We start from the raw sequence: 26,678 nt of genomic DNA, 5'->3' as shown, positions 1-26,678 counted from the left end.
AATACAGACATCAGCTTTAAGGAGCAGTAATACAGTGGCCAATAACGGTTGCAATTGAAATCAGCTGTGCAGTGATTTTTGTGCATGTTGATGGTTTAACAAGACATTACCTGGAGATAATACAGTAACCAAAAACGGTTGTAATAGGCCCAACAAGATCCAAATAAGAACAAACAAACATGGAAGTAAATCGTTTGTTGGGCAAGTGGAGTTTAATGTTTAAGTGAGCAGTAGTTTTTAATGGCCTTATAATTACCATAGAGCTAGGTGGATTTTTCAAGGGTGTGACACCCTCAGGAGAATTAATTGTACATAAAAGGCACATCAATCTTAGAGTTGGCATTGCTCTATGAGAAACTGACAGATGGCATTACAAACACAATAGTCCAGGTTCCAATGAATGCGGAAACGTCTTGAAAGAGGAATGTTATGTGCCAATAAAAAAACATGTTTTAAACCTTTAACTATGAGATGAAATATTATCTGTGAAAGATCTGCACGGATCATTGGTGTTCTTTTATCACAGAGCAGTGTCAACACAGTGGGTGTGAGGTTCAAATTATTTGTTGCTATGACAGGTGAATACTATATCAATCCACACATACCTGGAATACAATAAAATAACTTTTCCCAAGGTATAACATTGTAAACACACAGTTTATTATCATGTTTTGTTGCTCAATAGCAATCTTGGCACAGATTGGCCATTATAGCCTATAAGTATGACATCTCAAAATGCTGAGCACTAATATTTTTTTAAGCACTACTTAGTATAATTTAAATTCAGTGTAAACCAGTTTACAGTTTAAAAGGAGCAATAAACAAAACATTGACAATAAGATCCGAAATACAGAGGATACATTTGAACACATTTTCGTAATCTGAAATGATAGCTCATATTATTCAATGTATTTAATCAAATTAAATTTAAGAAATGTACAACACAGTAACTATCTTACATGTTTTTATAGCCAAGAAATGCAGCAATCAAGTCAATGGACTGTCTTTTACTTAGTCTTTAATTCATTAATAAAACATCAAAAGGCACTTAGATACTCAGTACTATAATGTGTGATATCATTCTTAAACAAGATATAAAAAAATATTACTTAGACTTCCATTTGTACACGATATACAGGATTTAAATGTAGTCGTAGTCCTACTTACACGTCAATAGCAATACATGAAAATATTTTGCCTTGAAGTACCAATACTAAGTAGAAAAGACAGAGATAATACTGTAAATTGAGAACCCCAACTGTTTCACTTTTTTTATCTATAACGATGGAATTTAGGCTTATGCGTGTTTTAACAATGCATCTTTCCTACAACAGCCGAAGATGTAACATGCGTTTCCCAAAACACCATGCAAAGAGAATGGTCGCTAAGTGCGTCGTTGGCGCATGTGTCGATACTGATCGGATCGAAAGAAAGGGAGTGCTTCTCTCGGATCAGCTTTCTCCATTCAAATATTTCGCCAACATTATAATTATTTCACAATACTGACTAGAGAGAAACAACAGCTCCTAGAGAGAAACTGTATTACCACCTACGACTGCAAATATTGAGCCGGCTTATTCTAATGCTTACCCAATAAAAATGCATTAAATCACAGATTTGGTACATCATGAAATATATTGAGACAAATTACAGACAGTAGACTGACTACAAGTAGCAAAATAGAACTAAATGAATTGAACATGAAATGTATTTCAACGGATAAACCATGTGATTCTATGTTTAGCGGATACCTTCTGTGTATAAAGTGAGGACAAAAAATAATAATGGCACACTTAGCTGTTCTACGAGTGGTCTGAGGCAGGCGTTAGATTATGAGCGTTTTCAAGTGCAACGTTAATAACGATGGTTTTAACGATGCTCCTATGAAGGTTCTAACAATGAACTTAGCCTTAAGATGCTTTTGGGAAACCGGGCCATCAACTTACAATCAAATGACTAGTTGAATCAGGTGTGCTAGTACTGGAATAGATCAAATAGGTGAAATGGCTGGGGGTACATGAGCAGAGGTTTGGGAAACACTGCTGTAGATAAATCATAGAGATACTGAAGTTAGCTTGTTTCCAACTTTGTGCTCTTATTCAAAAATCAAACCATGGCAGCATTTACTGAAATAGATTAATGGAAAAGCTACATCCATATTGCAGTCAATGTAAGATACATGGGTACAATAAAACAAATCCATGTGTGTTTCAGCACCACATTTATTTCTCAGTAAGGACAGGGAACCTAATCCTGTGAAAAAATTGTCAGCACAATTGTATTGTGAAAGTTGTAGAGATTTACTTAAGTATATTTAAGTTTCATTTGACTTTGATCTAATAAAAAAAAGGATACACTGTATGTAGGCTTCTCTAGCTCCGGTGCCTCTTCATGTGTAGAGCCAGGTGGTCAGACCGGGAGAAACAGCGGTTACACACAACACACTGGAATGGCTTGGCCCCTGTGTGTTTCCTAAAGTGGCGTGTCAGCTCGTCAGAACGAGCAAAGCGCCACTCGCATCCCTCCCAGGAGCATTGGTACGGCTTCTCTCCTGGAATGCAGCACACAATGACATTATTCAACAGCAGATCATGTTATGTCATAAATGTACAGTACTAACTAAATACTTAACTATAATATTTGTTTTTATAAGGTCAGTAAAGATATTTAATATTTTACACAATTATCTTGAATGAAATAGAATCTATATTTTTTTAATAATAGATAGACATAAAAACACAAACAAGGCAACATTTTGGTTTTATTTGTTTAAGCTGTTTACAACACGTTCGACAACACGCGTCAACATTTGGCGGGCCAGTTCTCATTTAGCATTCAGAATGCATCTGCATGCCAAAAGCATTATTTTGCCTGGCAACATAATATACTGGCCCCCCAAAATAAGAGACGAGTTGCCCATAACAGGACTTTTATAATGTTACCACTAAAACATTTACCCGTATGTGTCCGCAAATGGGCCTTTAAATGGGAGGACTTGGTGTAGACTTTCTTACATCCTGATGAAAAAGAATGGAACCAAATGCATGTCATTACAACAAAACTATAATTGATTAACAAGAATAACATCCTACATCTGACAGAGGGGTGTTAATGGTCATGATTGAATTATAAACCACACAATGCATTCATTTCATGCTTATAAATCAAGTTAGACTTTTATGGAACCGTTTAATGTTCTGTTTGTTTATTCTTTATGATTCAATTCCATGGGTTTCAAGAACAAAATCATCTAATCTCCTACTAGTCTTTTACTCAAAAGCAAACCAAAGCCTCTCTCCCAGTACAGACGTAGGATCTTAATTTGAGCCAGTTTGCTACAGTTGGAAAATATTCCTGCAGCAACAGAACATTGGAATTATTGAATGGATTATTTTTAATGGATATTTTGATACATTTTTCGTAAGGGAAAGTCAAGTCTGGAACTTCAAAGTGGAAATGACACACTTCAAAAGCCTTTTAAACCTCAAATACACAACAAGTTAAACATTTCCTGCACTGTTTGGGGGTAGACTTCGACTACCGAGCTTAGACAGACTTTAGTGCAGGAATAATCAACTAGATTCACCTGCGGGCCGTTTTTTTCTTGAGCAGGTGGTCAGTGGGCCGAAACGTATTTACAAATAATTTGTAGACTGCAAATTGACCCACAAGAAGCCCAAAAAGATATAGTATAATATTTAACTAAAACAATCATTTCAAACCTTCCTTCCTTTGTACACGTTCAAAAGTGTCTCTATTATGCATGTGAATACTTTGGAACAGATTTCTAACATTTTCATAAATTGGAGCTGATTTCCTGAAGTTTTGACAGTCTATGTTCAACAATGAACATTCAAACCAAGAAATATTCTGCTCAAAAAAATAAAGGGAACACTAAAATAACACATCCTAGATCTGAATGAATGAAATAATCTTATTAAATACTTTTTTCTTTACATAGTTGAATGTGCTGACAACAAAATCCCACAAAAATAATCAATGGAAATCCAATTTATCAACCCATGGAGGTCTGGATTTGGAGTCACACTACAGGCTGATCCAACTTTGATGTAATGTCCTTAAAACAAGTCAAAATGAGGCTCAGTAGTGTGTGTGGCCTCCACGTGCCTGTATGACCTCCCTAGAACGCCTGGGCATGCTCCTGATGAGGTGGCGGATGGTCTCCTGAGGGATCTCCTCCCAGACCTGGACTAAAGCATCCGCCAACTCCTGGACAGTCTGTGGTGCAACGTGGCATTGGTGGATGGAGCGAGACATGATGTCCCAGATGTGCTCAATTGGATTCAGGTCTGGGGAACGGGCGGGCCAGTCCATAGCATCAATGCCTTCCTCTTGCAGGAACTGCTGACACACTCCATCCACATGAGGTCTAGCTTTGTCTTGCGTTAGGAGGAACCCAGGGCCAACCGCACCAGCATATGGTCTCACAAGGGGTCTGAGGATCTCATCTCGGTACCTATTGGCAGTCAGGCTACCTCTGGCGAGCACATGGAGGGCTGTGCGGCCCCCCAAAGAAATACTACCCCACACCATGACTGACCCACCGCCAAACCGGTAATGCTGGAGGATGTTGCAGGCAGCAGAACATTCTCCACTGCGTCTCCAGACTCTGTCACGTCTGTCACGTGCTCAGTGTGAACCTGCTTTCATCTGTGAAGAGCACAGGGCGCCAGTGGCGAATTTGCCAATCTTGGTGTTCTCTGGCAAATGCCAAACGTCCTGCACGGTGTTGGGCTGTAAGCACAACCCCCACCTGTGGACGTCGGGCCGTCATACCACCCTCATGGAGTCTGTTTCTGACCGTTTGAGCAGACACATGCACATTTGTGGCCTGCTGGAGGTCATTTTGCAGGGATCTGGCAGTGCTCCTCCTGCTTCTCCTTGCACAAAGGCGGAGGTAGTGGTCCTGCTGCTGGGTTGTTGCCCTCCTACGGCCTCCTCCACGTCTCCTGATGTACTGGCCTTTCTCCTGGTAGCGCCTCCATGCTCTGGACACTACGCTGACAGACACAGCAAACCTTCTTGCCACAGCTCGCATTGATGTGCCATCCTGGATGAGCTGCACTACCTGAGCCACGTGTGTGGGTTGTAGACTCCGTCTCATGCTCCCACTAGAGCGAAAGCACCGCCAGCATTCAAAAGTGACCAAAACATCAGCCAGGAAGCATAGGAACTGAGAAGTGGTCTGTTGTTCCCACCTGCAGAACCACTCCTTTATTGGGGGTGTCTTGCTAATTGCCTATAATTTCCACCTGTTGTCTATTCCATTTGCACAACAGCATGTGACATTTATTGTCAATCAGTGTTGCTTCCTAAATATTAGAAAAATAGTGAAGACATCAAAGTAACCAAAAAAGTGTTAAACAAATCAAAATATATTTTAGATCTTTCAAAGAAGCCACCCCTTGCCTTGACAGCTTTGCACACTCTTGGCATTCTCTCAACCAGCTTAACTTGGAATGCTTTTCCAACAGTCTTGAAGGAGTTCCCACATATGCTGATTACTTGTTGGCTGCTTTTCCTTCACTCTGCGGTCCAACTCATCCTAATCCATCTCAATTGGGTAGAGGTCAGGTGATTGTGGAGGACAAGTCATCTGATGCAGCACTCCATCACTCTCCTTCTTGGTAAATAGCCCTTACACAGCCTGGAGGTGTGTTGAGTCATTGTCCTGTTGAAAAACAAATGATAGTCCCACGAAGTGCAAACCAGATGGTATGGCGTAACGTTGCAGAATGCTGTGGTAGCCATGCTGGTAAAGTGAACCTTGAATTCTAAATAAATCACAGACTGTGTCACCATAAAAGCACGCCCACACCATCACACCTCCTCCTCCATGCTTCACTGTGGGTCCCACACATGCGGAGATCACCCGTTCACCTACTCTGTGTCTCACAAAGACACAGCGGTTGGAACCAAAAATCTCAAATTTAGACTCCAGACCAAAGGACAGATTTCCAACGGTCTAATATCATTTGCTCGTGTTTCTTGGGTCAAGCAAGTATATTTTTATTATGGTTGTTCTTTGGTAGTGGTTTCTTTGCAGCAATTTGACCATGAAGGCCTGATTCACGTAGTCTCCTCTGAACAGTTGATGTTGAGATGTGTCTGTTACTTGAACTCTGTGAAGCATTTATTTGGGCTGCAATTTCTGAGGCTGGTAACTCTAATAAACGTATCCTCTGCAGCAGAGTCAACTCTGGGTCTTCCTTTCCTGTGGCGGTCCTCATGAGAGCCAGTTTCATTATAGCGCTTGATTGTTTTTGCTACAGCACTTGAAGAAACTTTTAAAATTCTTGAACTGTTTAGGATTCAGGACGTGTTGGATTGAAGGGTGAGGGCTAGGGCCATTCCACCCCCCAGAAATGTCCAGAAACTTGCAGGTACCTTAGTGGAAGAGTGGGGTAACATCTGACAGCAAGAACTGGCAAATCTGGTGTAGTCCATGAGGAGGAGATGCACTGCAGTAATTAATGCGGCTGGTGGCCACACCAGATACTGACTGTTACTTTTGATTTTGACCCCTCCTTTGTTCAGGGAGAGATTATTCAATTTCTGTTAGTCACATGTCTATGGAACTTGTTCAGTTTATGTCTCAGTTGTTGAATCTTGTTATGGTCATACAAATAGTTTGCTGAAAATAAACACAGTTGACAGTGAGAGGTTGTTTATTTTTATTTGTTTAAAACTTTTCTGGATACTGCATTATTCCATATGTGTTATTTCATAGTTTCGATGTCTTCACTATTATTCTACACTGCGTGCACAATTATTAAGCAAGTGAGTATTCTGATCTAATCATTATTTCTATACACATTTTCGAACTTCAAACCATATAAACTTGAATGCTTATGGGATTTAATCATTTTCAGGTGATATGTATTTGTGTAATGAGGGAGGGTGTGGCGTAAGTGAATAACACCTTATATCAAGGTGTGCATAATTATTAGGCAGCCTCATTACATCATATAAAATGGGCCAAAAAAGAGATTTAACTGAAAGCCAAAAATGTAAAATGCCTTTCAGACGGATGTGACCCTCTTTAAATAGCTAAACTATTCAGGCGTGACCACCGGACAATCAAACATTTTGTTGCGAATAGTCAACTGGGGCGCAAAAAACGCATGGGGAAGAAAAGGCGCAAATTAACTGCAAAAGACTTGAGAAGAATTAAACGTCAAACTACTAGGAACCCATTATCCTCCAGTGCCACCGTATTCCAGAACTGCAATCTACCTGGAGTGTTCAAAAGTACAAGGTGTCAAGTGCTCAGAGACATGGCCAAGGTCAAGAAGACTGAAACAAGACCACCACTGAATAAGATTCACAAGTTGAAGCGTCAAGATTGGGCAAAGAAATACCTGAAGATTTTTCAAAGGTTTTATGGACAAATTAAATGAAAGTGACTCTTGATGGACCAAATGGATGGGCCCGTTGTCACATCCTGACCAGTATAAGGGGTTATTTGTCATTGTAGTTTGGTCAGGGCGTGGCAGGGGTGTGTTTGTTTTGTGTTGTCGGGGTTTTGTTCTATGTTTTGTATTTCTATGGTTTTTCTATGTTGTATATTTCTTTGTGTTGGCCTGGTATGGCTCTCAATCAGGAACAGCTGTACTTCGTTGTTGCTGATTGGGAGTCATACTTCGGTAGCCTTTTTCACCTGTCGTTTGTGGGAAGTTGTGTGTGTGTGTGTGTGGCCTGCAATACTGTTCGTTCGTTTTCTTTCGTTAAGTGTTCAATAAAAGTTAAGATACGCACTCAACCCGCTGCGCCTTGGTTTACTTCGTACGACAGCCGTTACACCCGTAGCTGGATCAGTAATGGACACAGGGTACCACTTTGAGTCAGGTGCCAGCAAGGTGAAGGAGGGGTACCGATATGGGCTGCTATCATTAAGGATGAGGTAATTGGACCTTTTCGGGTTGAAGATGGACTGAAACTCAACTCCCAAACCTACTGCCAGTTTCTGGAAGATTCTTTCATCAAACAGTGGTACAGGAAGAAGTCCTCAGCATTCTAGAAGGCCATGATCTTTATGCAGGACAATGCTCCATCACATGCATCCAAGTACTCCACTCTTTGGATAGCCAGCAAGGGCCTCAAAGATGCCTGAATAATGACCTGGCCCCCTTCCTCACCTGACTTAAATCCTATTGAGAACTTGTGGGCCCTTCTCAAACGTGAGATTTCCAGTGAGGGAAGACAATACACCTCTTTGAACAACATTTGGGAGGCTGTGGTTGCTGCTTCAGCGAAAATTGATCGTGAACAGATCAAGAAACTGACAGACTCCATGGATGGAAGGCTCATGGCAGTTCTTGAAAATAAGGGTGGCTATAATGGTCATTGAATATTTTTGAAAGGCCAGAAATGTTATATAATTGTCATTTTGTGTTACTTATCTGTTACACTTACTCTAAAAATTGAAAATCAACAAGTGAGTTGAGAGAAATTATTATTGTAATTTAGTTGCCTAATAATTCTGCACACATATATTTCCCTGAGAAAGACAAAAAAACTCACTTTTCCTTTATTAAACATTCAGGTTTGAGGTTCAATAACATTTTGGATTGACTGAGAGCATTGTGTTTGTTCAACAATAAAATTAATCCCGAAGAATACAATTTGCCTAACAATTGTGCACGCAGTGTACAATGTAGAAAAAGGTAAAAATAAAGAAAAACCCTAGAATGAGTTAGTGTGTCCAAACCTTTGACTGGTACTGTATATATTTATTTTCTTTGCTCAGAAAACATGGGGAGGGCCACATAAAAGAACCCACGGGCCAAATTCGGCCCGCGGGCCACCAGTTTGGGAACCCTGCTTTAGTGAATTGAGACCACCTGCCATGTCTCCTCACCTGGAATGTCACAGTGATGTATCCTCCTCCTCTCCAGGTCAGGGTTATTCCTGCGGTTAAACCTCCCTGGAACTGATTGAGCCAACGCTGGGGACTCTGGCCCAACACAAGGGTTCTGGCCTGCTCCAAGACTAGAACTTTGGCTTTGTCCAAGACCTGGACTCTGAACTAATCTAAGACTGGTGCTCGGAACTGGTCCTAGACCAGAGCTTTGGACTGGCCCAAGACCAGGACTTAGTTTCGAGGCAATACTGGCTGCAAAAGATGAAGGCGGAGAATGATTCTGGATCAGCTCTTTCCCTCTGTCTGGGCTCCCTGGCTCAGAGTTAGGCGGGGACGGAGGAAGATAGTCTGGTCGCTGCTGTGAATGGCTTGCGAACTGGGTTGTCAGAGGATTGCCACCATTTTGTGGGCATCCCATAGATTTGAAAACAATCTGGGGGGATGGTATGTGGATGTTGCTGAAAGGGACCGACAAGGAGGACACAGGGACCCCACTGTGGAGGTTGGTGTTCAACGGGTGATCGGGCACCAGCTGCTCCAGCTCAGAGTTCAACAGCTGGAACAACGGAACGTCTGGGAAGTCCAGGGAGGGCATTTCCTGTTTAATGAACAGACTACTTCCTGTGTCTGTCGGAGCACCATAAAGCCCAGGATGTTCTGGAAGGGTTGTTGGACCAGGGTTGCACTGGCAACTGGGATGGATGAGGGAGTGGGAGAGAGGCTCTGTCTTGATGGGTCTCACAGGCCGACACAGGCTGGGGCACAGGTAGGTAATGTCAGGTAGGAGGAGACTCATGTTGATGCTGTATGGGGAACCAAGGTCCTCCGTGAAAGATGGCTGTCTGGTGTCTGGGATATTCTGAGGAGATGACAGATATTTGTCCATCTCGGAATTACCCTGCAAGGGAAAAAAAATATATGGAGTATTTGTGAGTTACATTTAATACTAGGGCTGTCAAAGTTAACACGTGACATGTTAATCGCAGTAAAAAAAAGTGACACCGTTAATCACATCACCATTTCTTCACCGCACGGAAACCTTTTAAGCGCACGTGTTTCCACATGGACCCAGAACACAGCTACAGTCAATGCTTGCACCTTTAAATAGCTGAAGACAGTGTGCCTCTAGCCAAAATCATGTGAAAGTTAGCATATGTTTTTTCTTTCTGCCTCAGAAGAACTGAAAAGGAATAGGTTCATTCCCTACAATGAGGTAATCAATATAATAGTCAATAGTGTGAGAGCAGGAGTAAGTGAGAGAGAGAATGGGTGTAGACCTATGCGTGCAAAGTTATCTAAACAGTACAGATGGTTACAATGTTTTCATAACATTGTTGGACAAGCTCTTTGTATCCATAGGGCCAGTTTTTTTTCTCCTATAGTCACACTCATTTAGAATGCCTGAAGCTTTAAAAGTACTTAAAGCTTTGTTTGTGTGTGTGTGAGAGAGAGTATATAATTAGACATCGACCCTTTCTTTCTCAGCTTATTCACAATCAAGCCACTAACACATCTGTCTGATCACAGCCAAATTGCATTGTTTCTCAAAAGAACAGACATGGAAACAACCACACATTCACAACCCAGTAAACTGTGATCATTCTATAGTGGTCCCTGCAGCGTATGCTCAAACCAGTGTGATTAGAACACTTATTTAGAACGTCCAGTTTCGATTGACGCAACAATCAGCATTTGATAAGGCCACACTGTTTTTTCACAGAAACATTTTGCACAAACACACTCCTTACAAAGTTATGTTCAGAATGTGACCAGTTTATTTTTGGATGCAATGTTCAGACATTCACAGAAGTAGCTACAGCATAACACAATAATTCAAACCGGAAAATGTAAGGTACATTTGTCCTAGCGCTAACTGAGGAAAGATTGACGTAACACAAGTGGTCATATTTTTATAAGTCTCGGCTGAGGGAAACTACAATATGAATTAGATAATAGCAATTACTATTTATAATTAAGCACATCACAAGTGAGCTCACCATTGATCAAAATAATTGAGTAAAACACTTTCTAGAAATCGAAAGTAAAACGACGATGGGTAGTTTGTGTGCGCCTCCATGTTTGTTTTTTCGCATCAACCAAAGATAAGAGGAGACGAGGAGTTTGGTCTGTTTATAGCATGCATGTTAAAGTGGGTGTGTCATCTACGATCATTCACTTCCCTTCATTCACTTCCAGAAGTTTACCCGAAAGATGAGTGAACTATTCATGCACCTCAATATAATATCTTGGTCTGACAGATTACGTGACACCCAGAATGCATGGTATAATGTCAGCAAACATGGTGCCACACATGCACATAGCTGGAAAATAGCTTAGCATTAGCTCATTATAAATCAGTACAACCGTCAAAAAAGTATTTTACACACATCATAGGTGTCCATTACGATCTATGCAATAATCGGAATGCATTATTTCTTACCAGTACTTGAAAACATGTGAATAAAACTCTAAATACAGTATGCTCCATACATACAGTTGAAGTCGGAAGTTTACGTAAACCGAGTTTAAATGTATTTGGCTGAGGTGTTTCACAATTCCTGACATTTAATCCTAGTAAAAATGACCTGTCTTAGGTCAGTTAGGATCACCACTTTATTTTAAGAATGTGAAATGTCAGAAAAATAGTACAGAGAATGATTTATTTCATCTGTTATTTCTTTTATCACATTCCCAGTGGGTCAGAAGTTTACAAACACTCAATTAGTATTTGGTAGCATTGCCTTTAAATTGTTTAACTTGGGTCAATCATTTCGGGTAGCCTTCCACAACCTTCCCACAATAAGTTGGATTAATTTTGGCCCATTTCCTCCTGACAGCTGGTGTAACTGAGTCAGGTTTGTAGGCCTCCTTGCTCACACACACTTTTTCAGTTCTGCCCACACATTTTCTATAGGATTGAGGTCAGGGCTTTGTGATGGCCACTCCAATACCTTGACTTTGTTGTCCTTAATAAGCCATTTTGCCACAACTTTGGAAGTATGCTTGGGGTCATTGTCCATTTGGAAGACCCATTTGCGACCAAGCTTTAACTTCCTGACTGATGTCTTGAGATGTTGCTTCAATGTATCCACAAAATTCTCCTCCTCATGATGCCATCGATTTTGTGAATTGCACCAGTCCCTCCCGCAGCAAAGCACCCGCACAACATGATGCTGCCACCCCTGTGATTCATGGTTGGGATGGTGTTCTTTAGCTTGCAAGCCTCCCCCTTTTTCTTCCAAACATAATGATGGTCATTACGGCCAAACAGTTATATTTTTGTTTCATCAGACCAGAGGACATTTCTCCAAAAAGTATGATCTTTGTTCCCATGTGCAGTTGCAAACCGTAGTCTGTCTTTTTTTATGGCGGTTTTGGAGCAGTGGCTTCTTCCTTGCTGAGCGGCCTATCAGGTTATGTCAATATAGGACTCGTTTTACTGTGGATATAGATACTTTTTTACCTATTTCCTCCAGCATCTTCACAAGGCCCATTGCTGTTGTTCTGGGATTGATTTGCAGTTTTCGCACCAAAGTACGTTCATCTCTAGGAGACAGAACGCGTCTCCTTCCTGAGCGGTATGATGGCTGCATGGTCCCATGGTGTTTATGCTTGCTCCCAAGATGAACCAGACTTGTGGAGGTCTACAATTTTTTTGTATTATAAGTGAAATAATCTGTCTGAAAACAATTGTTGGAAAAATTACTTGTGTCATGCACAAAGTAGATGTCCTAACTGACTTACGAAAACTATAGTTTGTTAACAATAAATGTATGGAATGGTTGAATAATTAGTTATGACTCTAACGTAGTGTATGTAAACTTCTGACTTCAACTGTACATACATACTATATACAACTACAGTAGAAACGACAACACGATATACAGAAAATAAGGAACTTACTTTGATAGCAATGCACACATGTCCAAAGTTATTATTTGTGAGGAAAACAACAAGGCAATGCGAGCGCCACCCAGAAAATGTTCCAATTCATGCAAGACTGTGCAAATATCTGCATACTTGATCTGCACAAACATTGGTGAAGTGTGTGGGCTCTCCTCGAAGAGAGAAGTTTGTCCGGCACAGTAAAGCCTCAAAATGTAAAATTGTCCGCAACGCTGAAATGGGCTACTTCTATGTGAATTAATGAGGAGGCGGAACACACCTTAATTCAAACTGTTAACTGAAAATAATTTTAAATTGACAAGTTGAAACATAGCCTATAGATAATTAGCAGGCAGCATATGTTAACTGTCCTGTTGTGCAATAATAATATTTTGGAACAGTGAGCGTATTCTGACATCATGTGCATAAAAAAAAACTCACGCTGGGGCGACCGTTAGAGATGTTTGGAACTCACATATGATAAGGTTAAAACTGTTCCATTTTATTTCCCTGACATCTGGAATCAAGGACTCAGATCCCCAATCTTTAAGGATGGAGACAAATTTGACCCTAACAATTACAGAGGCATTTGTTTGAACATAAACCTGGGCAAGGTTTTTTGCAGTATTATAAACGTAAAGAGTTCTAAACTTCCTCAATAAGCACAATGTCTTGATTAAAAGCAAAATTGGATACATACCAAAATATCGCAAGATGTACCAAAACATTTACAGCCTACACACCCTGATTGAGAAACATGTCCACCAAAATAATACCAAAATGTACACTTGCTTTATCAACTTCCAAAAAGCATTTGATTCTATTTGGCATACAGGACTGTTCTACAAAGTTATTGAAAGTGGTGTAGGGGGCATCAAAATTGGCAAGAAAATAACAGAATTCTTTAACCAGGGTCGGGGCCTTCACCAGGGTTGCAATCTGAGCCCTGCACTCTTCAATATTTACATCAACGAATTGGCCACTATTCTAGAAAAATCCTCAGCCCCTGGTGTTAGTCTCCACAATTCAGAGGTTAAATGTCTGGTCTTCGCAGATGACCTGTGCCTGGTGTCACCCACAGCACATGGCCTACAGCAGAGTCTGGACCTTCTAAAGCAGTTCTGCCAGACCTGGGCCCTGGCAGTAAACCCCAAAAATACTAAAATAATGATTTTCCAGAGAAGATCCAGATCTCAGGGAATTAGAACACAGTTCTCAATTGGTACAAAACATATAGAGTACTGCACACACTACAATTACTTAGGTTTAAAAATAAGCTCAACTGGACACCTTAATGATGCAGTGAATGAACGGAGAGAAAGCAAATCAAAATCAAATCAAATGTATTTGTCACATACTGTTATGTCCTGACCAGTAAGAGGGGTTATTTGTTATTGTAGTTTGGTCAGGACGTGGCAGGGGGTATTTGTTTTATGTGGTTCGGGGGTTATGTGTATGTAGAGGGGTGTTGTATTTATGTGTTCCGGGGTTTTTGGTGTATGTTCTTGCTTTGGTATTCTAGGATTCTAGGTTGTGTATTTCTTTGTTGGCCTGGTGTGGCTCTCCATCAGGAACAGCTGTACATCGTTGTTTCTGATTGAGAGTCATACTTCATCTCTTAAATAATTATGAATAGATCCACCATTGAGCACAAAAACAACACTTGTTACAGAATATTTTACATAGATGTTATTTCTATCAGACAAACCATGCCTGACAACATGATCCAATAAGACAGAAAAATAGAAGAACATTTAAAGGCTGTGGACATTGTGAACTGCAGTCAAGGGTGTGTGAAAGAATCAATGATTTGATGACAGGATCACGTAATCATTTCAAGGACATGAAGGGCAAGGCTCCTGCTCTTTTGGTTTACTGACTGTGTCCAAACTCGTGCCTTCATACATGACCTTGTTCTTGATGTGTTCTTCACCTGACGGAACTGTCAGTGTCATTTTCATATTGTATACGTGTTTTGTTTCACCTTCTTCAAGAATAAAAAAAAAGATGAGTATACATTTTCCTGTTGCGTCTTGGTCCTCCACACATGACACGCGTTACAGAACTACCCACCAAACCCGGACCAAGCAACAGAAGATGGAGCAGCAGGTGGACTACGAGGAGTGGAGCAAGCAGCGCGCTCGGGAGGAGATGGCATCCTGGCCGCTGGAGGTATTGGAGGCACGGATAGACTGGACGTGGGAGAAACCTTTGGACTATTGTAAGAGGCTGCCTGGGAAACAGGTGGAGACAGCGAGGGAGGAACGGCGCAAATGGAGCAAAGAGGAGAACTGTTATATAGCTACACGATTGGCATTTAAGCCTGAGAGGCAGCCCCAGAATTTTTTTTGGGGGGGGCACACGGGAGTATTGGCTAGGTCAGCTGACAGACCGGAGCCAAATCCCCGTGCTTTTGTCAAGCAACCTATTAATGGACAAGTCCCGTGCTTCGGGGTAATGCTTACTGTGGCGAGGCCAAGTATTTTCAGGCCGGTGTGCGCAGTACCAGCGCCCCGCATTTGCCAGGGGAAGTGAGCACTCAGCCAGTACGGGCGGTGTCAGTCCTGCGCTTGAGACCGCCAGTGCATCTCTACAGTCCAGTGTTCCCGCTCCTCGCACTAGCCTTAAAGTGCATGTCTCCAGTCTGATACCTCCAGTACCAGCACCACGCACTAGGCTTCCAGTGCGTCAGCCCAGTTCAACTCGGCCGGTTCCTGCTCCCCGCACTAGCCCTGAGGTGTGTGTCCCCAGGCTGGTACCTCCACTACCAGCCCCACACATCAGGCTTCCAGTGCGTCAGCCCAGTCCCGAGTGTCCGGCAACAGTACCTCGTCCAGAGTGTCCGGCAACAGTACCTCGTCCAGAGTGTCCGGCAACAGTACCTCGTCCAGAGTGTCCGGCAACAGTACCTCGTCCAGAGTGTCCAGCAACAGTACCTCGTCCAGAGTGTCCGGCAACAGTACCTCGTCCAGAGTGTCCGGCAACAGTACCTCGTCCAGAGTGTCCGGCAACAGTACCTCGTCCAGAGTGTCCGGCAACAGTGTCTAGTCCGGCACCGAGTGAGACGGCCTACAGTCCGGCACCGAGTGAGACAGCCTACAGTCCGGCACCGAGTGAGACGGCCTACAGTCCGGAGCTCCGAGAGTACAGTCCAGGGTCTACAGGGACACGAGTCAGGCCGAGGTATTTGGGAGGAGTGGACTGGTCAGGGGGTGGTCTTAGGCCCGAGCTTAAGCCACCTCCACTGTAGGAGGTTTGGGGAGGGGGGGTGTATGCACGAGTGCCGTCGGTGACGGCAGCCACCCTCCCTTCCCTCCCTTTAGTTAGGGGTTTATTTTTGGGTTTTTTGTTTAGGTGCATCCGGGTCTGCACCTTTGGGGGGGGGGGGTAATGTCACGTCCTGACCAGTAAGAGGGGTTATTTGTTATTGGAGTTTGGTCAGGATGTGGCAGGGGGTATTTGTTTTGTGGTTCGGGGGTTATGTGTATGTAGAGGGGTGTTGTATTTATGTGTTCCGGGGTTTTTGGTGTATGTTCTTGATTTGGTATTCTAGGATTCTAGGTTGTGTATTTCTTTGTTGGCCTGGTGTGGCTCTCAATCAGGAACAGCTGTACATCGTTGTTTCTGAGAGTCATACTTAGGGAGATTGTTTTCACCTGTCCCTTTGTGGGTAGTTGTATTCTGTTTTGTGTTCTTCACCTGACGGAACTGTCAGTGTCGTTTTCATATTGTATACGTGTTTTGTTTTGTTTCACCTTCTTCAAGAATTAAAAAGATGAGTATACCTTTTCCTGTTGCGTCTTGGTCCTCCACACACGACACGCGTTACACATACACATGGTTAGCAGATGTTAATGCAAGTGTAGCGAAATGCTTGTGCTTCTAGTTCCAACCATGCAGTAATATCTAACAAGTAATCTACCAATTCCACAACAACTACCTTGTACACACAAGTGTAAAGGAATGAATACGAATATGTACATAAAAATATATAAATGAGTGATGGCCGAACGGCGTAGGCAAGATGTAGTAGATGGTATGGAGTACAGTATATACATATGAGATGAGTATTGTAGGGTATGAAAACATATAAAGCGGCATTGTTTAAGGTGGCTAGTGATACATCTAATACATCAAGATGGCAAGATGCAGTAGATGGTATAGCGTACAGTATATACATATGAGATGAATAATGTAGGTTATGTAAACATTATCTAATATAAAGTGGCTAGTGATAAATTGATTACATCAATTTTCCCAGTATTAAAGTGGCTTGAGTTGAGTCAGTATGTTGGCAGCAGCCACTCAATGTTAGTGATGGCTGTTTAACAGTCTGATGGCCTTGAGATAGAAGCTGTTTTTCAGTCTCTCTGGTCTAGCTTTGATGCACCTGTACTGACCTCGCCTTCTGGATGTTAGCGTGGTGGTTGCTGTCCTTGATGATCTTTTTGGCCTTCCTGTGACATCGGGTGGTGTAGGTGTCCTGGAGGGCAGGTAGTTTGCACCCGGTGATGCATTGTGCAGACCTCACTACCCTCTGGAGAGCCTTCCGGTTATGGGCGGAGCAGCCGCCGTACCAGGCGGTGATACAGCCCAACAGGATGCTCTCGATTGTGCATCTGTAAAAGTTTGTGAGTGTTTTTGGTGACAAGCCAAATTTCTTCAGCCTCCTGAGGTTGAAGAGGCGCTACTGCGCCTTCTTCACCACGCTGTCTGTGTGGGTGGACCATTTCAGTTTGTCCGTGATGTGTATGCTGAGGAACTTAAAACTCTCCACCTTCTCCACTACTGTCCCGTCAATGTAGATAGGGGGCAGCTCCCTCTGATGTTTCCTGAAGTCCACGATCATCTCTTTTGTTTTGTTGACATTGAGTGCGAGGTTATTTTCCTGACACTACACTGGAATTCTACGCCATTAATAAACCATTTAAAACTGCAATACCAAATAAGTGTAATTTCCCCAAATTTGAAACCCTTATTCAAATGCCTCTCTGTTGAGGATAGGCTACCCATACTGTTGGGGCAGGACGGAGAGAGCTGTGGGTTGGCCACACACTACATTACATTGCTGCCTGCCCATAAGATGAGGGACAGTGTCTTACAGACCAATCAATCTGCACATGTCCTCTATGCTCATTGTTATTGTTCAATGTATGGTTATTTTGACCCTTGGTTATTGTTGTACCGTTGACAATACTGATTATTATGTTAATATTTTTAAATCTCCAAAGTAAGCTTTGGCAATATGTACATTGTTACATCATGCCAATAAAGCAAATTTAATTCAGAGAGATGTGCACAAGTGTTACAGCTCATACACACTGGTAGAATAGACAAACAGCAGTCAATCTCTTTTGTGTTGACACAGCAAAGACCTTGGAAGTTGTCATTCATCCAGCCTTGTTAAAATACTTCAAACCAGAGGGTGGCAGTAGCGTTGTTTGGCAATGCATATCTGTGCGTATTGCTTATGGTCTAGATTCCAAAGTTACCACTAATGTTGGTATTTTGTAGAAAGCCCTTGTTGATACCAGCCAGATGGCCACAGCTAGATAACTACCTAGCAAAATGATGAATAAATAATTGAATTCACTCTCCATAATCCCATACTGCCAGTGCCTGCCCATAGCCTAATGTTTAGCTAGGTTGCTAACGTTAGCATATTCACTAGCTAACAATCCAATCCTTCACTGACATGGCCTATAAAGTACATACATGTTCAGTATTCACAGGCCCATCACTGTTACGGAGTCTTGTTGACAGGTAATCAACTAGCTGGGCTGTTCTCTGGACCCCGTATGTAGGGACTTGTACAATGCTTGAAAAAGGCTATTGAACTTGACATTTGTGTGCCTTTATTCTTTAATCTAATATATCATACAGAAAGTTGTTGTTAGCTGGCTTGCTAGCATCACTACCTACCTCGATGGCTGAAGGCAAAGAGACCTCCTATTTCATCGCTATGGCAGTGAACATTCCACCACCAAAACCCATGGTTCTTACAGGGGACTGGAATACTAATTGGGACAGGGATGAATTCGAGGACTATGTGCTGGCGACAAGTCTACATGAAAAACCCAACAAGGTCCAAGCGGCAACTCTGAGGAGCTTAATGGGCAGCGAATGCAGGCATATCTACCGGCACAATCGACTCTCACAGCACAACAACAGGATGATGCAAAGGCCATACTGAATGCATTGGAGAATTACTTCAAACCCGCCAGGAACGTCATTTACGAGCGGTTCGTTTTTGGAAGCTGCAAACAGGAAGAGAGTGAGTCAGTACACAACTTTGTAACCTGTTTGAGAGAAAGGTCTGCTTCTTGTGAATAAGGGGGATTGAAAGATTAACTGATTTGTGACAAAATAGCACTGGGAATTGCAAATTATGACGCGCTGGAGTCTACTAAAAGAGAGAGGCTTAACATCAGTAACTGCCACTGAAATGTGCCGCACTGCTGAAGTTACTGACATGAGAAAGAGAGCAATGGAAATGGAAACCCCACGCACCAACGCTGATACTGTTCACACTGTTGCCAGGCAGACATTCAGACAATTCACCACGAATGGTGAACACAGACAGCCCCATAGCATGAAAATACTGTGGAATTGCAAACACACAAGGGAAAGACCACTGCCCTGCCTTGAAAAACCTGCAGAGCTTGTGGAACTAATAATCACTTTGCAAAAGTGTGTCTCAAAAGCAAAAGAAGGGTGAGTGAGGGCAAGATTCACTGTGTTGATGGTGTCACTCAGTGTTCAGAACAGTGAAAGTGACATTTACATGCATGAATCCATTGGGGCTGTACACTCAAGAGGGAAGAAATGGTTTGTGACACTAAGATTACAAAACAAGCTGCAACAATGTCAACTGGATTCCGGTATTACGTGCCAGAATCCAGTTGTCAACATCCTCTCAGACTCTAAATGTAAACGCCTGGGACTGATGCAGTTCACCGTACCAAATGACCTGCACATTGTGGAGCATGTGCAGCATGGATCTCTGTCCAAAGAACAACTACTCAGTAGATATGATGACATATTCAATGAGCACATTGAATCAGTACCTGGGGAGGTACACCTTGAATTGGATGAGAGCGACAGTCCAGTGTGCTCCTCACAATGTGCCCATTGCAACGAAAGTGGCTGTGAAGACCCAGCTGGACAAGTATGAGGCCGATGGCCCCATGACATCTGTGACTGAACCAACTGACTGGATCAGCAATATGGTCATAGTGAAAAAGCCAGAGAAGTTGAGGGTCTGCATTGACCCAAAACATCTGAACCAAGCACTAAAACATTCCTACTACATCATTGCCGACACTGGAGGATGTCCTCTACAAGCTTCCCAAGGCCAGGGTTTTCACCTTGGTGGATGACCAAGATGCATTCTTGCAATGCAAGCTGGACGAAGAAAGCAGCTTCATGACTACCTTCTGGACCCCCTGGATTTAGAAACGCTTGCTCAAGCTCACCTTTTGTGTCTCAGTGGCGCCTGAGGTATACCAACGCAAACAGGAAGAGTTACTGGCTGGGCTCAAGGGCATTGAACCCATCGCTGATGATGTCCTGATCGTAGGCTGTGGTGACACAGACGAAGAAGCAGAACGTGACAACGATGTGAAGCTCCTGGCACTGATGGAGCGCCCATGATCAGTTAAGCTGTGCCTTGGCCTGAAGAAGCTGCAGTTCAAGGTGAAAGACGTCCCTTCCATGGCCACATTCTCTCGGCCAAAGGCCTGAAGCCGGATCCAGACAAAGTCAGAGCGATCCTCGACATGCCAAACCCGTCTGATGCAAAAGGAGTGCAACGTCTCATCGGCTTTGCAAACTATTTTGTAAAGTTCATGCCACACCTATCAGTAGTCTGTGAGCCTCTGCTCCAGTTGCTGGACAAAGCCACACGATGGCACTGGCTACCCAAACATGAGGCCGCAGTGCAGGAGATGAAATCTCTGGCTTCATCCATGCCAGTGTTGCGCTACTACAACGTTACGAAGCCTGTCACAATCCAGAGCAACTCCAGCTAAAGTGGACTTGGATACTGTCTTATGCTGGAAGGCCAGCCCACTGCATTTGCCTCGAGAGCCCCCCCCCCCCCCCCACTGAACAAACCTATGCACAAATTGAGAAAGAGTGCATCAGTATCATCTTCTCATGCCAGCGCTTCCATCACTACTTATATAGTCGAGAGCTGGTCACCGCTGAAACTGACCACAAACCACTCATTGCCATTTTCAGTAAACCTCTCCTCAACGTGTCCAAGAGGTTTGAAAGCATGCTCCTGACTCTGCAAAACTACAGTGTGAAGGTTGTCTACAAGCCAGGGCCAGAGATGTACTTCTGCAACACACTGAGCAGGGCAACAGCACAATGTACAGGCAGAGGCACTGCCTATCAGCAGCATGCCATCTGTTCGCTACAGCAGGAACAAGATGTTCAACAGATCAATCAGGCAGACTACTTAAACGTCACAGATCACCGCCTAGCCCAGATTAGGCAACACACTGACAAGGACGAACACCTACAGTCACTGAAGTCCATGGTTCTCACAGGTTGGCAATACCTGAAATAAGAGACACCTTTCACAGTGAGAGAATACTGGACCTTTCGAGATGAGATCAGCGTGCAAAATGGCATCTTGTTCAGAGGTCAGAAGGTCATTATCCCCAAATCACTACATCCAGAGATGCTTACCCGCATACACTCCAGTCACGTAGGAGTTGACGCATGCTACCGCCAGGCACGTGAAACATTAAAAACTGTCCAAAGTCCAAACATGCAAGAAGAAATTAAAGACTTTCAGCAGCTGTACCACTTGCAACGAGTACGCTCATGAACAGCAAAAGGAAACCATGATGTCACACAAACTGCCCACAAGAGCCTGGTAAATCATCAGCATGGACTTATTCAGCCACAGACAAAAGGACTATCTTCTCATTGTTGATCACTACTCTGTGTTAACTTGTCCTCTGTTATTATATAATTTTTTTTTTTTAAATAAGATGACAACTGAAATAAAAAGAAAATGCATTTTCATTTGTTATGATTTGACTGTTAAGAACTTAATGGTGTGCTGTTATGTTTGCACTTTCTATTGAAAAGGATGATGTTACAGAGTCTAGTTGATAGATAGTCGACCAGCTGGGCTGTTCCCCGGACCCCTATGTAGGGACTTGTACAACGCTTGAACAAGGCTACTGAACTTGACAGTTGTGTCTGTCTTTATTATTTAATCTAACATATCATACAGCAACAATCACGGAAATAAACCCTGTGAAGGCTACTGGAATTTGGTGTGGCATAGGCTAATCTAGCCATGGTTTGGCAGTTTGGATATTGGGTGAATTTGGAGTATTGCATCCCTGGATTGAGCTACATGTTCCAGCCATAACCCGTGCCAGCTCCGAGCTGCCGTTATAGGGAACCCGCTCCAACTGAAATTGAAAAATGTAGAGTCGGATCTCTGGCTAAGGCTAATGGCTTCATACACTATCTCACAATTAAATTATATATTTTTTGCAGCCATACCAGTGCTCTAGGAGAGAACGGAGAGTGGTGATCACGTTCATATCAACCGGTCAGCAGTAAAGCATTGATCGTGTAGGCTACACTGCTACATCTCCCGTAAAACCATCCATATCCCAAAAAAGACTACGCTGACCAACGCAAAACAAGATCACAATGCGCAACGTTGTCACTCTCCATGTGTCATCAACATATTTTGAAACACATATAGTCACTCCTACAGTATTTGAAAAAACTAAACAAATGGAACCAGTGCGCATCGTTTGTGGGAATATTGGGGCCCGATTGAAGACTATATTAGCACATGAAAGAAATCCCCTCCAAGCAGCCGGGCTTCTGAACTAGTGCTCCTGTCTAGGCGATGGAAATCTACAGCTGAATTTAGACTGTCCAGCTGCTGACTGCATGCATTATGCATCTCCTTCTATACATTGAGATGGGAAACGTTTAATCTCAGTCCACTATTTGTCTGTACATATAGGCTATTTTGCCTGGTAATTAGAATGCAGAATATTAGCCTATACTATAGCCTAAATATGAACAATGCCATACAATCTCCTCGCTCAAACTGTAAACTCGCTTTCTAATTAAATACCGTACCAGATTGTAGTCGTGAAATTAAGAGTTTTCACCAATTGTATTCTTCATGTTGTTGAAGACTTCTCCATGACCATGATATTTTCCTCACCCTTCTCTCAGCCTGTCCGCTAGTTGTGGTGCAGTGGGTTTTCAGTGTTCGGGTGCGTCCTGCCCCAGAGCGACCCAAACACCATTGGTTAATAAGTCAGTGGCCATAAACGCTGATAATGTTATGTCCAGTAGTCCGCAAAAATGTGTGGGGGGGGGTAATTTAGCATAGGACTAATTCTGATTTGAACAAATAGCTGAAACCATGCAGTTGTCTGCTGCTCACTCCCTCTTGTTTTGCGCTTGTGAAATTACGCAACTGCGTGATAGCAGTGCGTCTGTCTGTATAGGGAGTGGCTGGACATGTAGAAAAATAGACAAGATATGTTTTCAATTGTAGAATAGACAGAACATAAGACTTAAAGTAATGATTACCTTTGCTTTTACATTCAGTTTCGAGTAGGGAAGACAAGTAAAAAGATACGTGGAAAGGCAGCAACGTGATTTGTGGGAAGATTAACTTCAAGTGTGAGGGAATCTATTAATTAATTCAGTTACTTGTTCACAGCCTCTTAAAATAACATTGTGACTCACAACAGCTCCTTTCCTCCAGCATTTTATGAGAATGTGTTGGATACCTAGGTCAGGTGTTGACCTAAGATATAGGACACTTGAATATGAATGAATGATTCAGCAGTACAGCAAGTCATTCCTTTGTGTCTCAAGGCTTTTTGAGGGCCTGTACAGAATCAATCCAACAAGTTCCTCCTCTCTATTCAAGTAATATTCAAACCAGCATCAATGCTTTTTAGTCCCTAGCCTATGAAAACTGCCCATAAAGTGTGAAATGTGATGATGAATGCTTATATATTTAATGTGTCAGTTTGTTAGGAGATGTGCTTGTGTTTCAAACTGTTCCTTCTATATGTGAATGGGAAACCATCCCTTATGTTCATGTTAGTCGTTTAGTCTGATATACTGTACATTTTACATTTAGGTCATTTAGCAGACACTCCTATTTATTTATTTTTTTAAATGTTACCCCTTTTTCTCCCCAATTGCATGATATCCACTTGGTAGTTACAGTCATGTACCATCGCTGCAACTCCCGTACGGACTCGGGAAAAGCGAAGGTCGAGAGCCATGCGTCCTCCGAAACATGACCCTGCCAAGCCGCACTGCTTCTTGACACACTGCTCGCTTAACCCGGAAGCCAGCCGCACCAATGTGTTGGAGGAAACACCGTACAACTGGCGACCAAAGTCAGAGTGCAAGCGCCCGGCCCGCCACAAGGAGTTGCTAGAGTGCACTGGGACAAGGACATCCCGGCCGGCCAAACCCTTCCCTAACCCAGACAATGCTGGCCAATTGTACGCCGCCTCCCGGTTGCGGCTGGCTGCAACACAGCTTGGGATCGAACCCTGGTCTGTAGTGACACCTTAACCACTGCGATGCAGTACCTTAGACTACTCTTCACAGTTTTAATCGAAGCAATCTTCTCCAGGATGAGAACCATAGATGGACCATCAGATCATAGCTGGTAGTCCCTGGTCCAAAAAAGGTTGAGAAACACTGCCTTGTAGACCATATGTCCTGATGGTCTGGTTGGGTCCCTTGTTAGGCATGTTAAAAATGCCACTGTAGTGTAGCTGTCTGTCAGGACTGCATACTTTATGCCAACATTTCTAGGGCAGCAGTGGAAACTGCAAAGACTCTGGCAGGGGGAGACATTGAGGGGATGTTTGGATGAAAATAGCTCCATATTTCATTCAGAAACACTGTGTGCGGATACTTAACATGTATTAAGGAACTGATCTTTATGGTCTGGTATTTCATTGTGAATTTGACACTAGCAAGCTGTTAGTTGTTTTGTTGGTCACACGTTATTTGGATAGTATGTATAGTCATACTATCAACAAACTATATGTTGATAAGCAACTGCTTGCTAAGGTTAAGGTAAGGGTTAGGTTTAGAATAAGGGTTAGGGTAAGAGTTAAGGTTAGGGCTAGGGTAAGGGTTAAGGTTAGGGCTAGGATAAGGGTTAAGGTTAGGGCTATGGTTAGTAGATAGTTAGTTGAAATGTTACTGATAGTCTTTAGATAATCTTTAGAGGATCTACAGATGGACTATACAAATAAAATGTTACTGTTTCGTTTAACTGTCTTGTTTGGTTTGGTTTCGACATGATACATGTTTACTTGTCGCTGTGACCTTGATGGTAAGTAAATATTGGATAATTTGTGGTTTAATTCCATTATTCACTGAGTATACCAAACTTTAGGAACAGCTTCTTAGTATTGAGTTGCACCCTCTTTTGCCCCCAGAACAGCCTCAATTCGTCCGGGCATTGACTCTACGAGGTGTCGAAAGCATTCCATATGTTGACTCCAATGCTTCCCACAGCTGTGTCAAGTTTTCTAGATGTCCTTTGGGTGGTGGACCATTCTCGATACACACAGGAAACCTTTAAGCCTGAAAAACCCAGCAGTGTTGCATTTCTTGACACAAACTGGTGCGCCTGGCATCTACTATCATACCCCGTTCAAAGGCACTAAAATCTTTTTTCTTGTCCTTTCACCCTCTGAATGGCACACATACACAATCCAAGTCTCAATTGTCTCAAGGCTTATTATTGAACCTGTTTCCTCCCCTTCAGCTACATTGATAGCTGTCTCATCGTTGTCGGGAAATGTAATGATGGTGTTGGAGTCGTGCCTGGCCATGTAGTCATGAGTGAACAGGGAATACAGGAGGGGACTAAGCACGCACGCCTGAGGGGCCCCTGTGTTGAGGATCAGCATGACAGATGTGTTGTTACCTACTCTTACCACCTGGGGGCGGCCTGTCAGGAAGTCCAGGATCCAGTTGCAGCGGGAGGTGTTGAGTTCCAGGGTCCTTAGCTTAGTGATAAGCTTTGAGGGCACTATAGTGTTGAACGCTGAGCTGTAGCCAATGAATAGCATTCTCACATAGGTGTTCCTTTCGTCCAGGTGGGAAAGGGCAGTGTGGAGTGCAATAGAAATTGCATAATCTGGGATCTGTTGGGGTGGTATGTAAATTGGAGTGGGTCTAGGTATTCTGGGATAATGGTGTTGATGTGAGCCATGACCAGCCTTACAAAGCACTTCATGGCTACAGACGTGAGTGTTACAGGTCAGTCGTCATTTAGGCCGGTTACCTTAGTATTCTTGGGCACAATGAGTATGGTAGTCTGCTTGAAACATGTTGGCATTACAGACTCAGTTAGCTTTTTAGTGACGGGGCAGTATTCGGAAATTCAGATGAATGACGTGCCTAAACTAAACTGCCTGCTACTCGAGCCCAAAAGGTAGGATATGCATATTATTAGAAGATCTGGATAGAAAACACTCTGAAGTTTCTAAAACTGTTTGAATGATGTCTGTGAGTATAACAGAACTAATATGGCAGGCAAAAACCTGAGAAAAATTCAACCAGGAAGTGTGGAAATCTGAGGTTTGTAGTTTTTCAAGTGATTCCCTATCCAGTATACAGTGACTTGGGGTTCATTTTGCACTTCCTAAGGCTTCCACTAGATGTAAACAGTCTTTAGAACGTTGTTTCACGCTTCTACTGTGAATGAGGAGAGAATAAGAGCTCCTGGAGTCAGATGACTGAGAAAATGACATGAGCTCAGTGGAGCGCGCTCCCGTGAGAGGTAGCTGTGTTCCTTTTCTTTTTTGAAGACAAAGGAATCGTCCGGTTGGAATATTATGAAAGATTTATGATAAAAACA

The 26,678-nt window shown here is 42.8% G+C and overlaps 1 protein-coding gene across 1 annotated transcript; it reads right to left on the bottom strand.

The window, feature by feature from the left end:
- Positions 1-638: 638 nt before the first annotated feature.
- Positions 639-23,220, bottom strand: klf5b (Kruppel like factor 5b). Its single transcript, XM_014172863.2, has 4 exons — positions 22,898-23,220; positions 8,882-9,782; positions 2,958-3,017; positions 639-2,551 (listed from the first exon to the last, which is right to left on the bottom strand). The coding sequence occupies exons 2-4, from the start codon at positions 9,768-9,770 to the stop codon at positions 2,373-2,375; spliced, it is 1,128 nt and encodes a 375-aa protein (XP_014028338.2). The 5' UTR covers positions 9,771-9,782; positions 22,898-23,220; the 3' UTR covers positions 639-2,372.
- Between the last annotated feature and the right edge of the window lie 3,458 nt (positions 23,221-26,678).

The sequence above is a fragment of the Salmo salar genome, chromosome 25 (genome assembly GCF_965601325.2).
Source record: "Salmo salar chromosome 25, fSalSal1, whole genome shotgun sequence".
NCBI lineage: Eukaryota > Metazoa > Chordata > Actinopteri > Salmoniformes > Salmonidae > Salmo > Salmo salar.
Note: the sequence above shows the minus strand (reverse complement) of the source record. Positions and strands in the feature narration are given on the sequence as shown.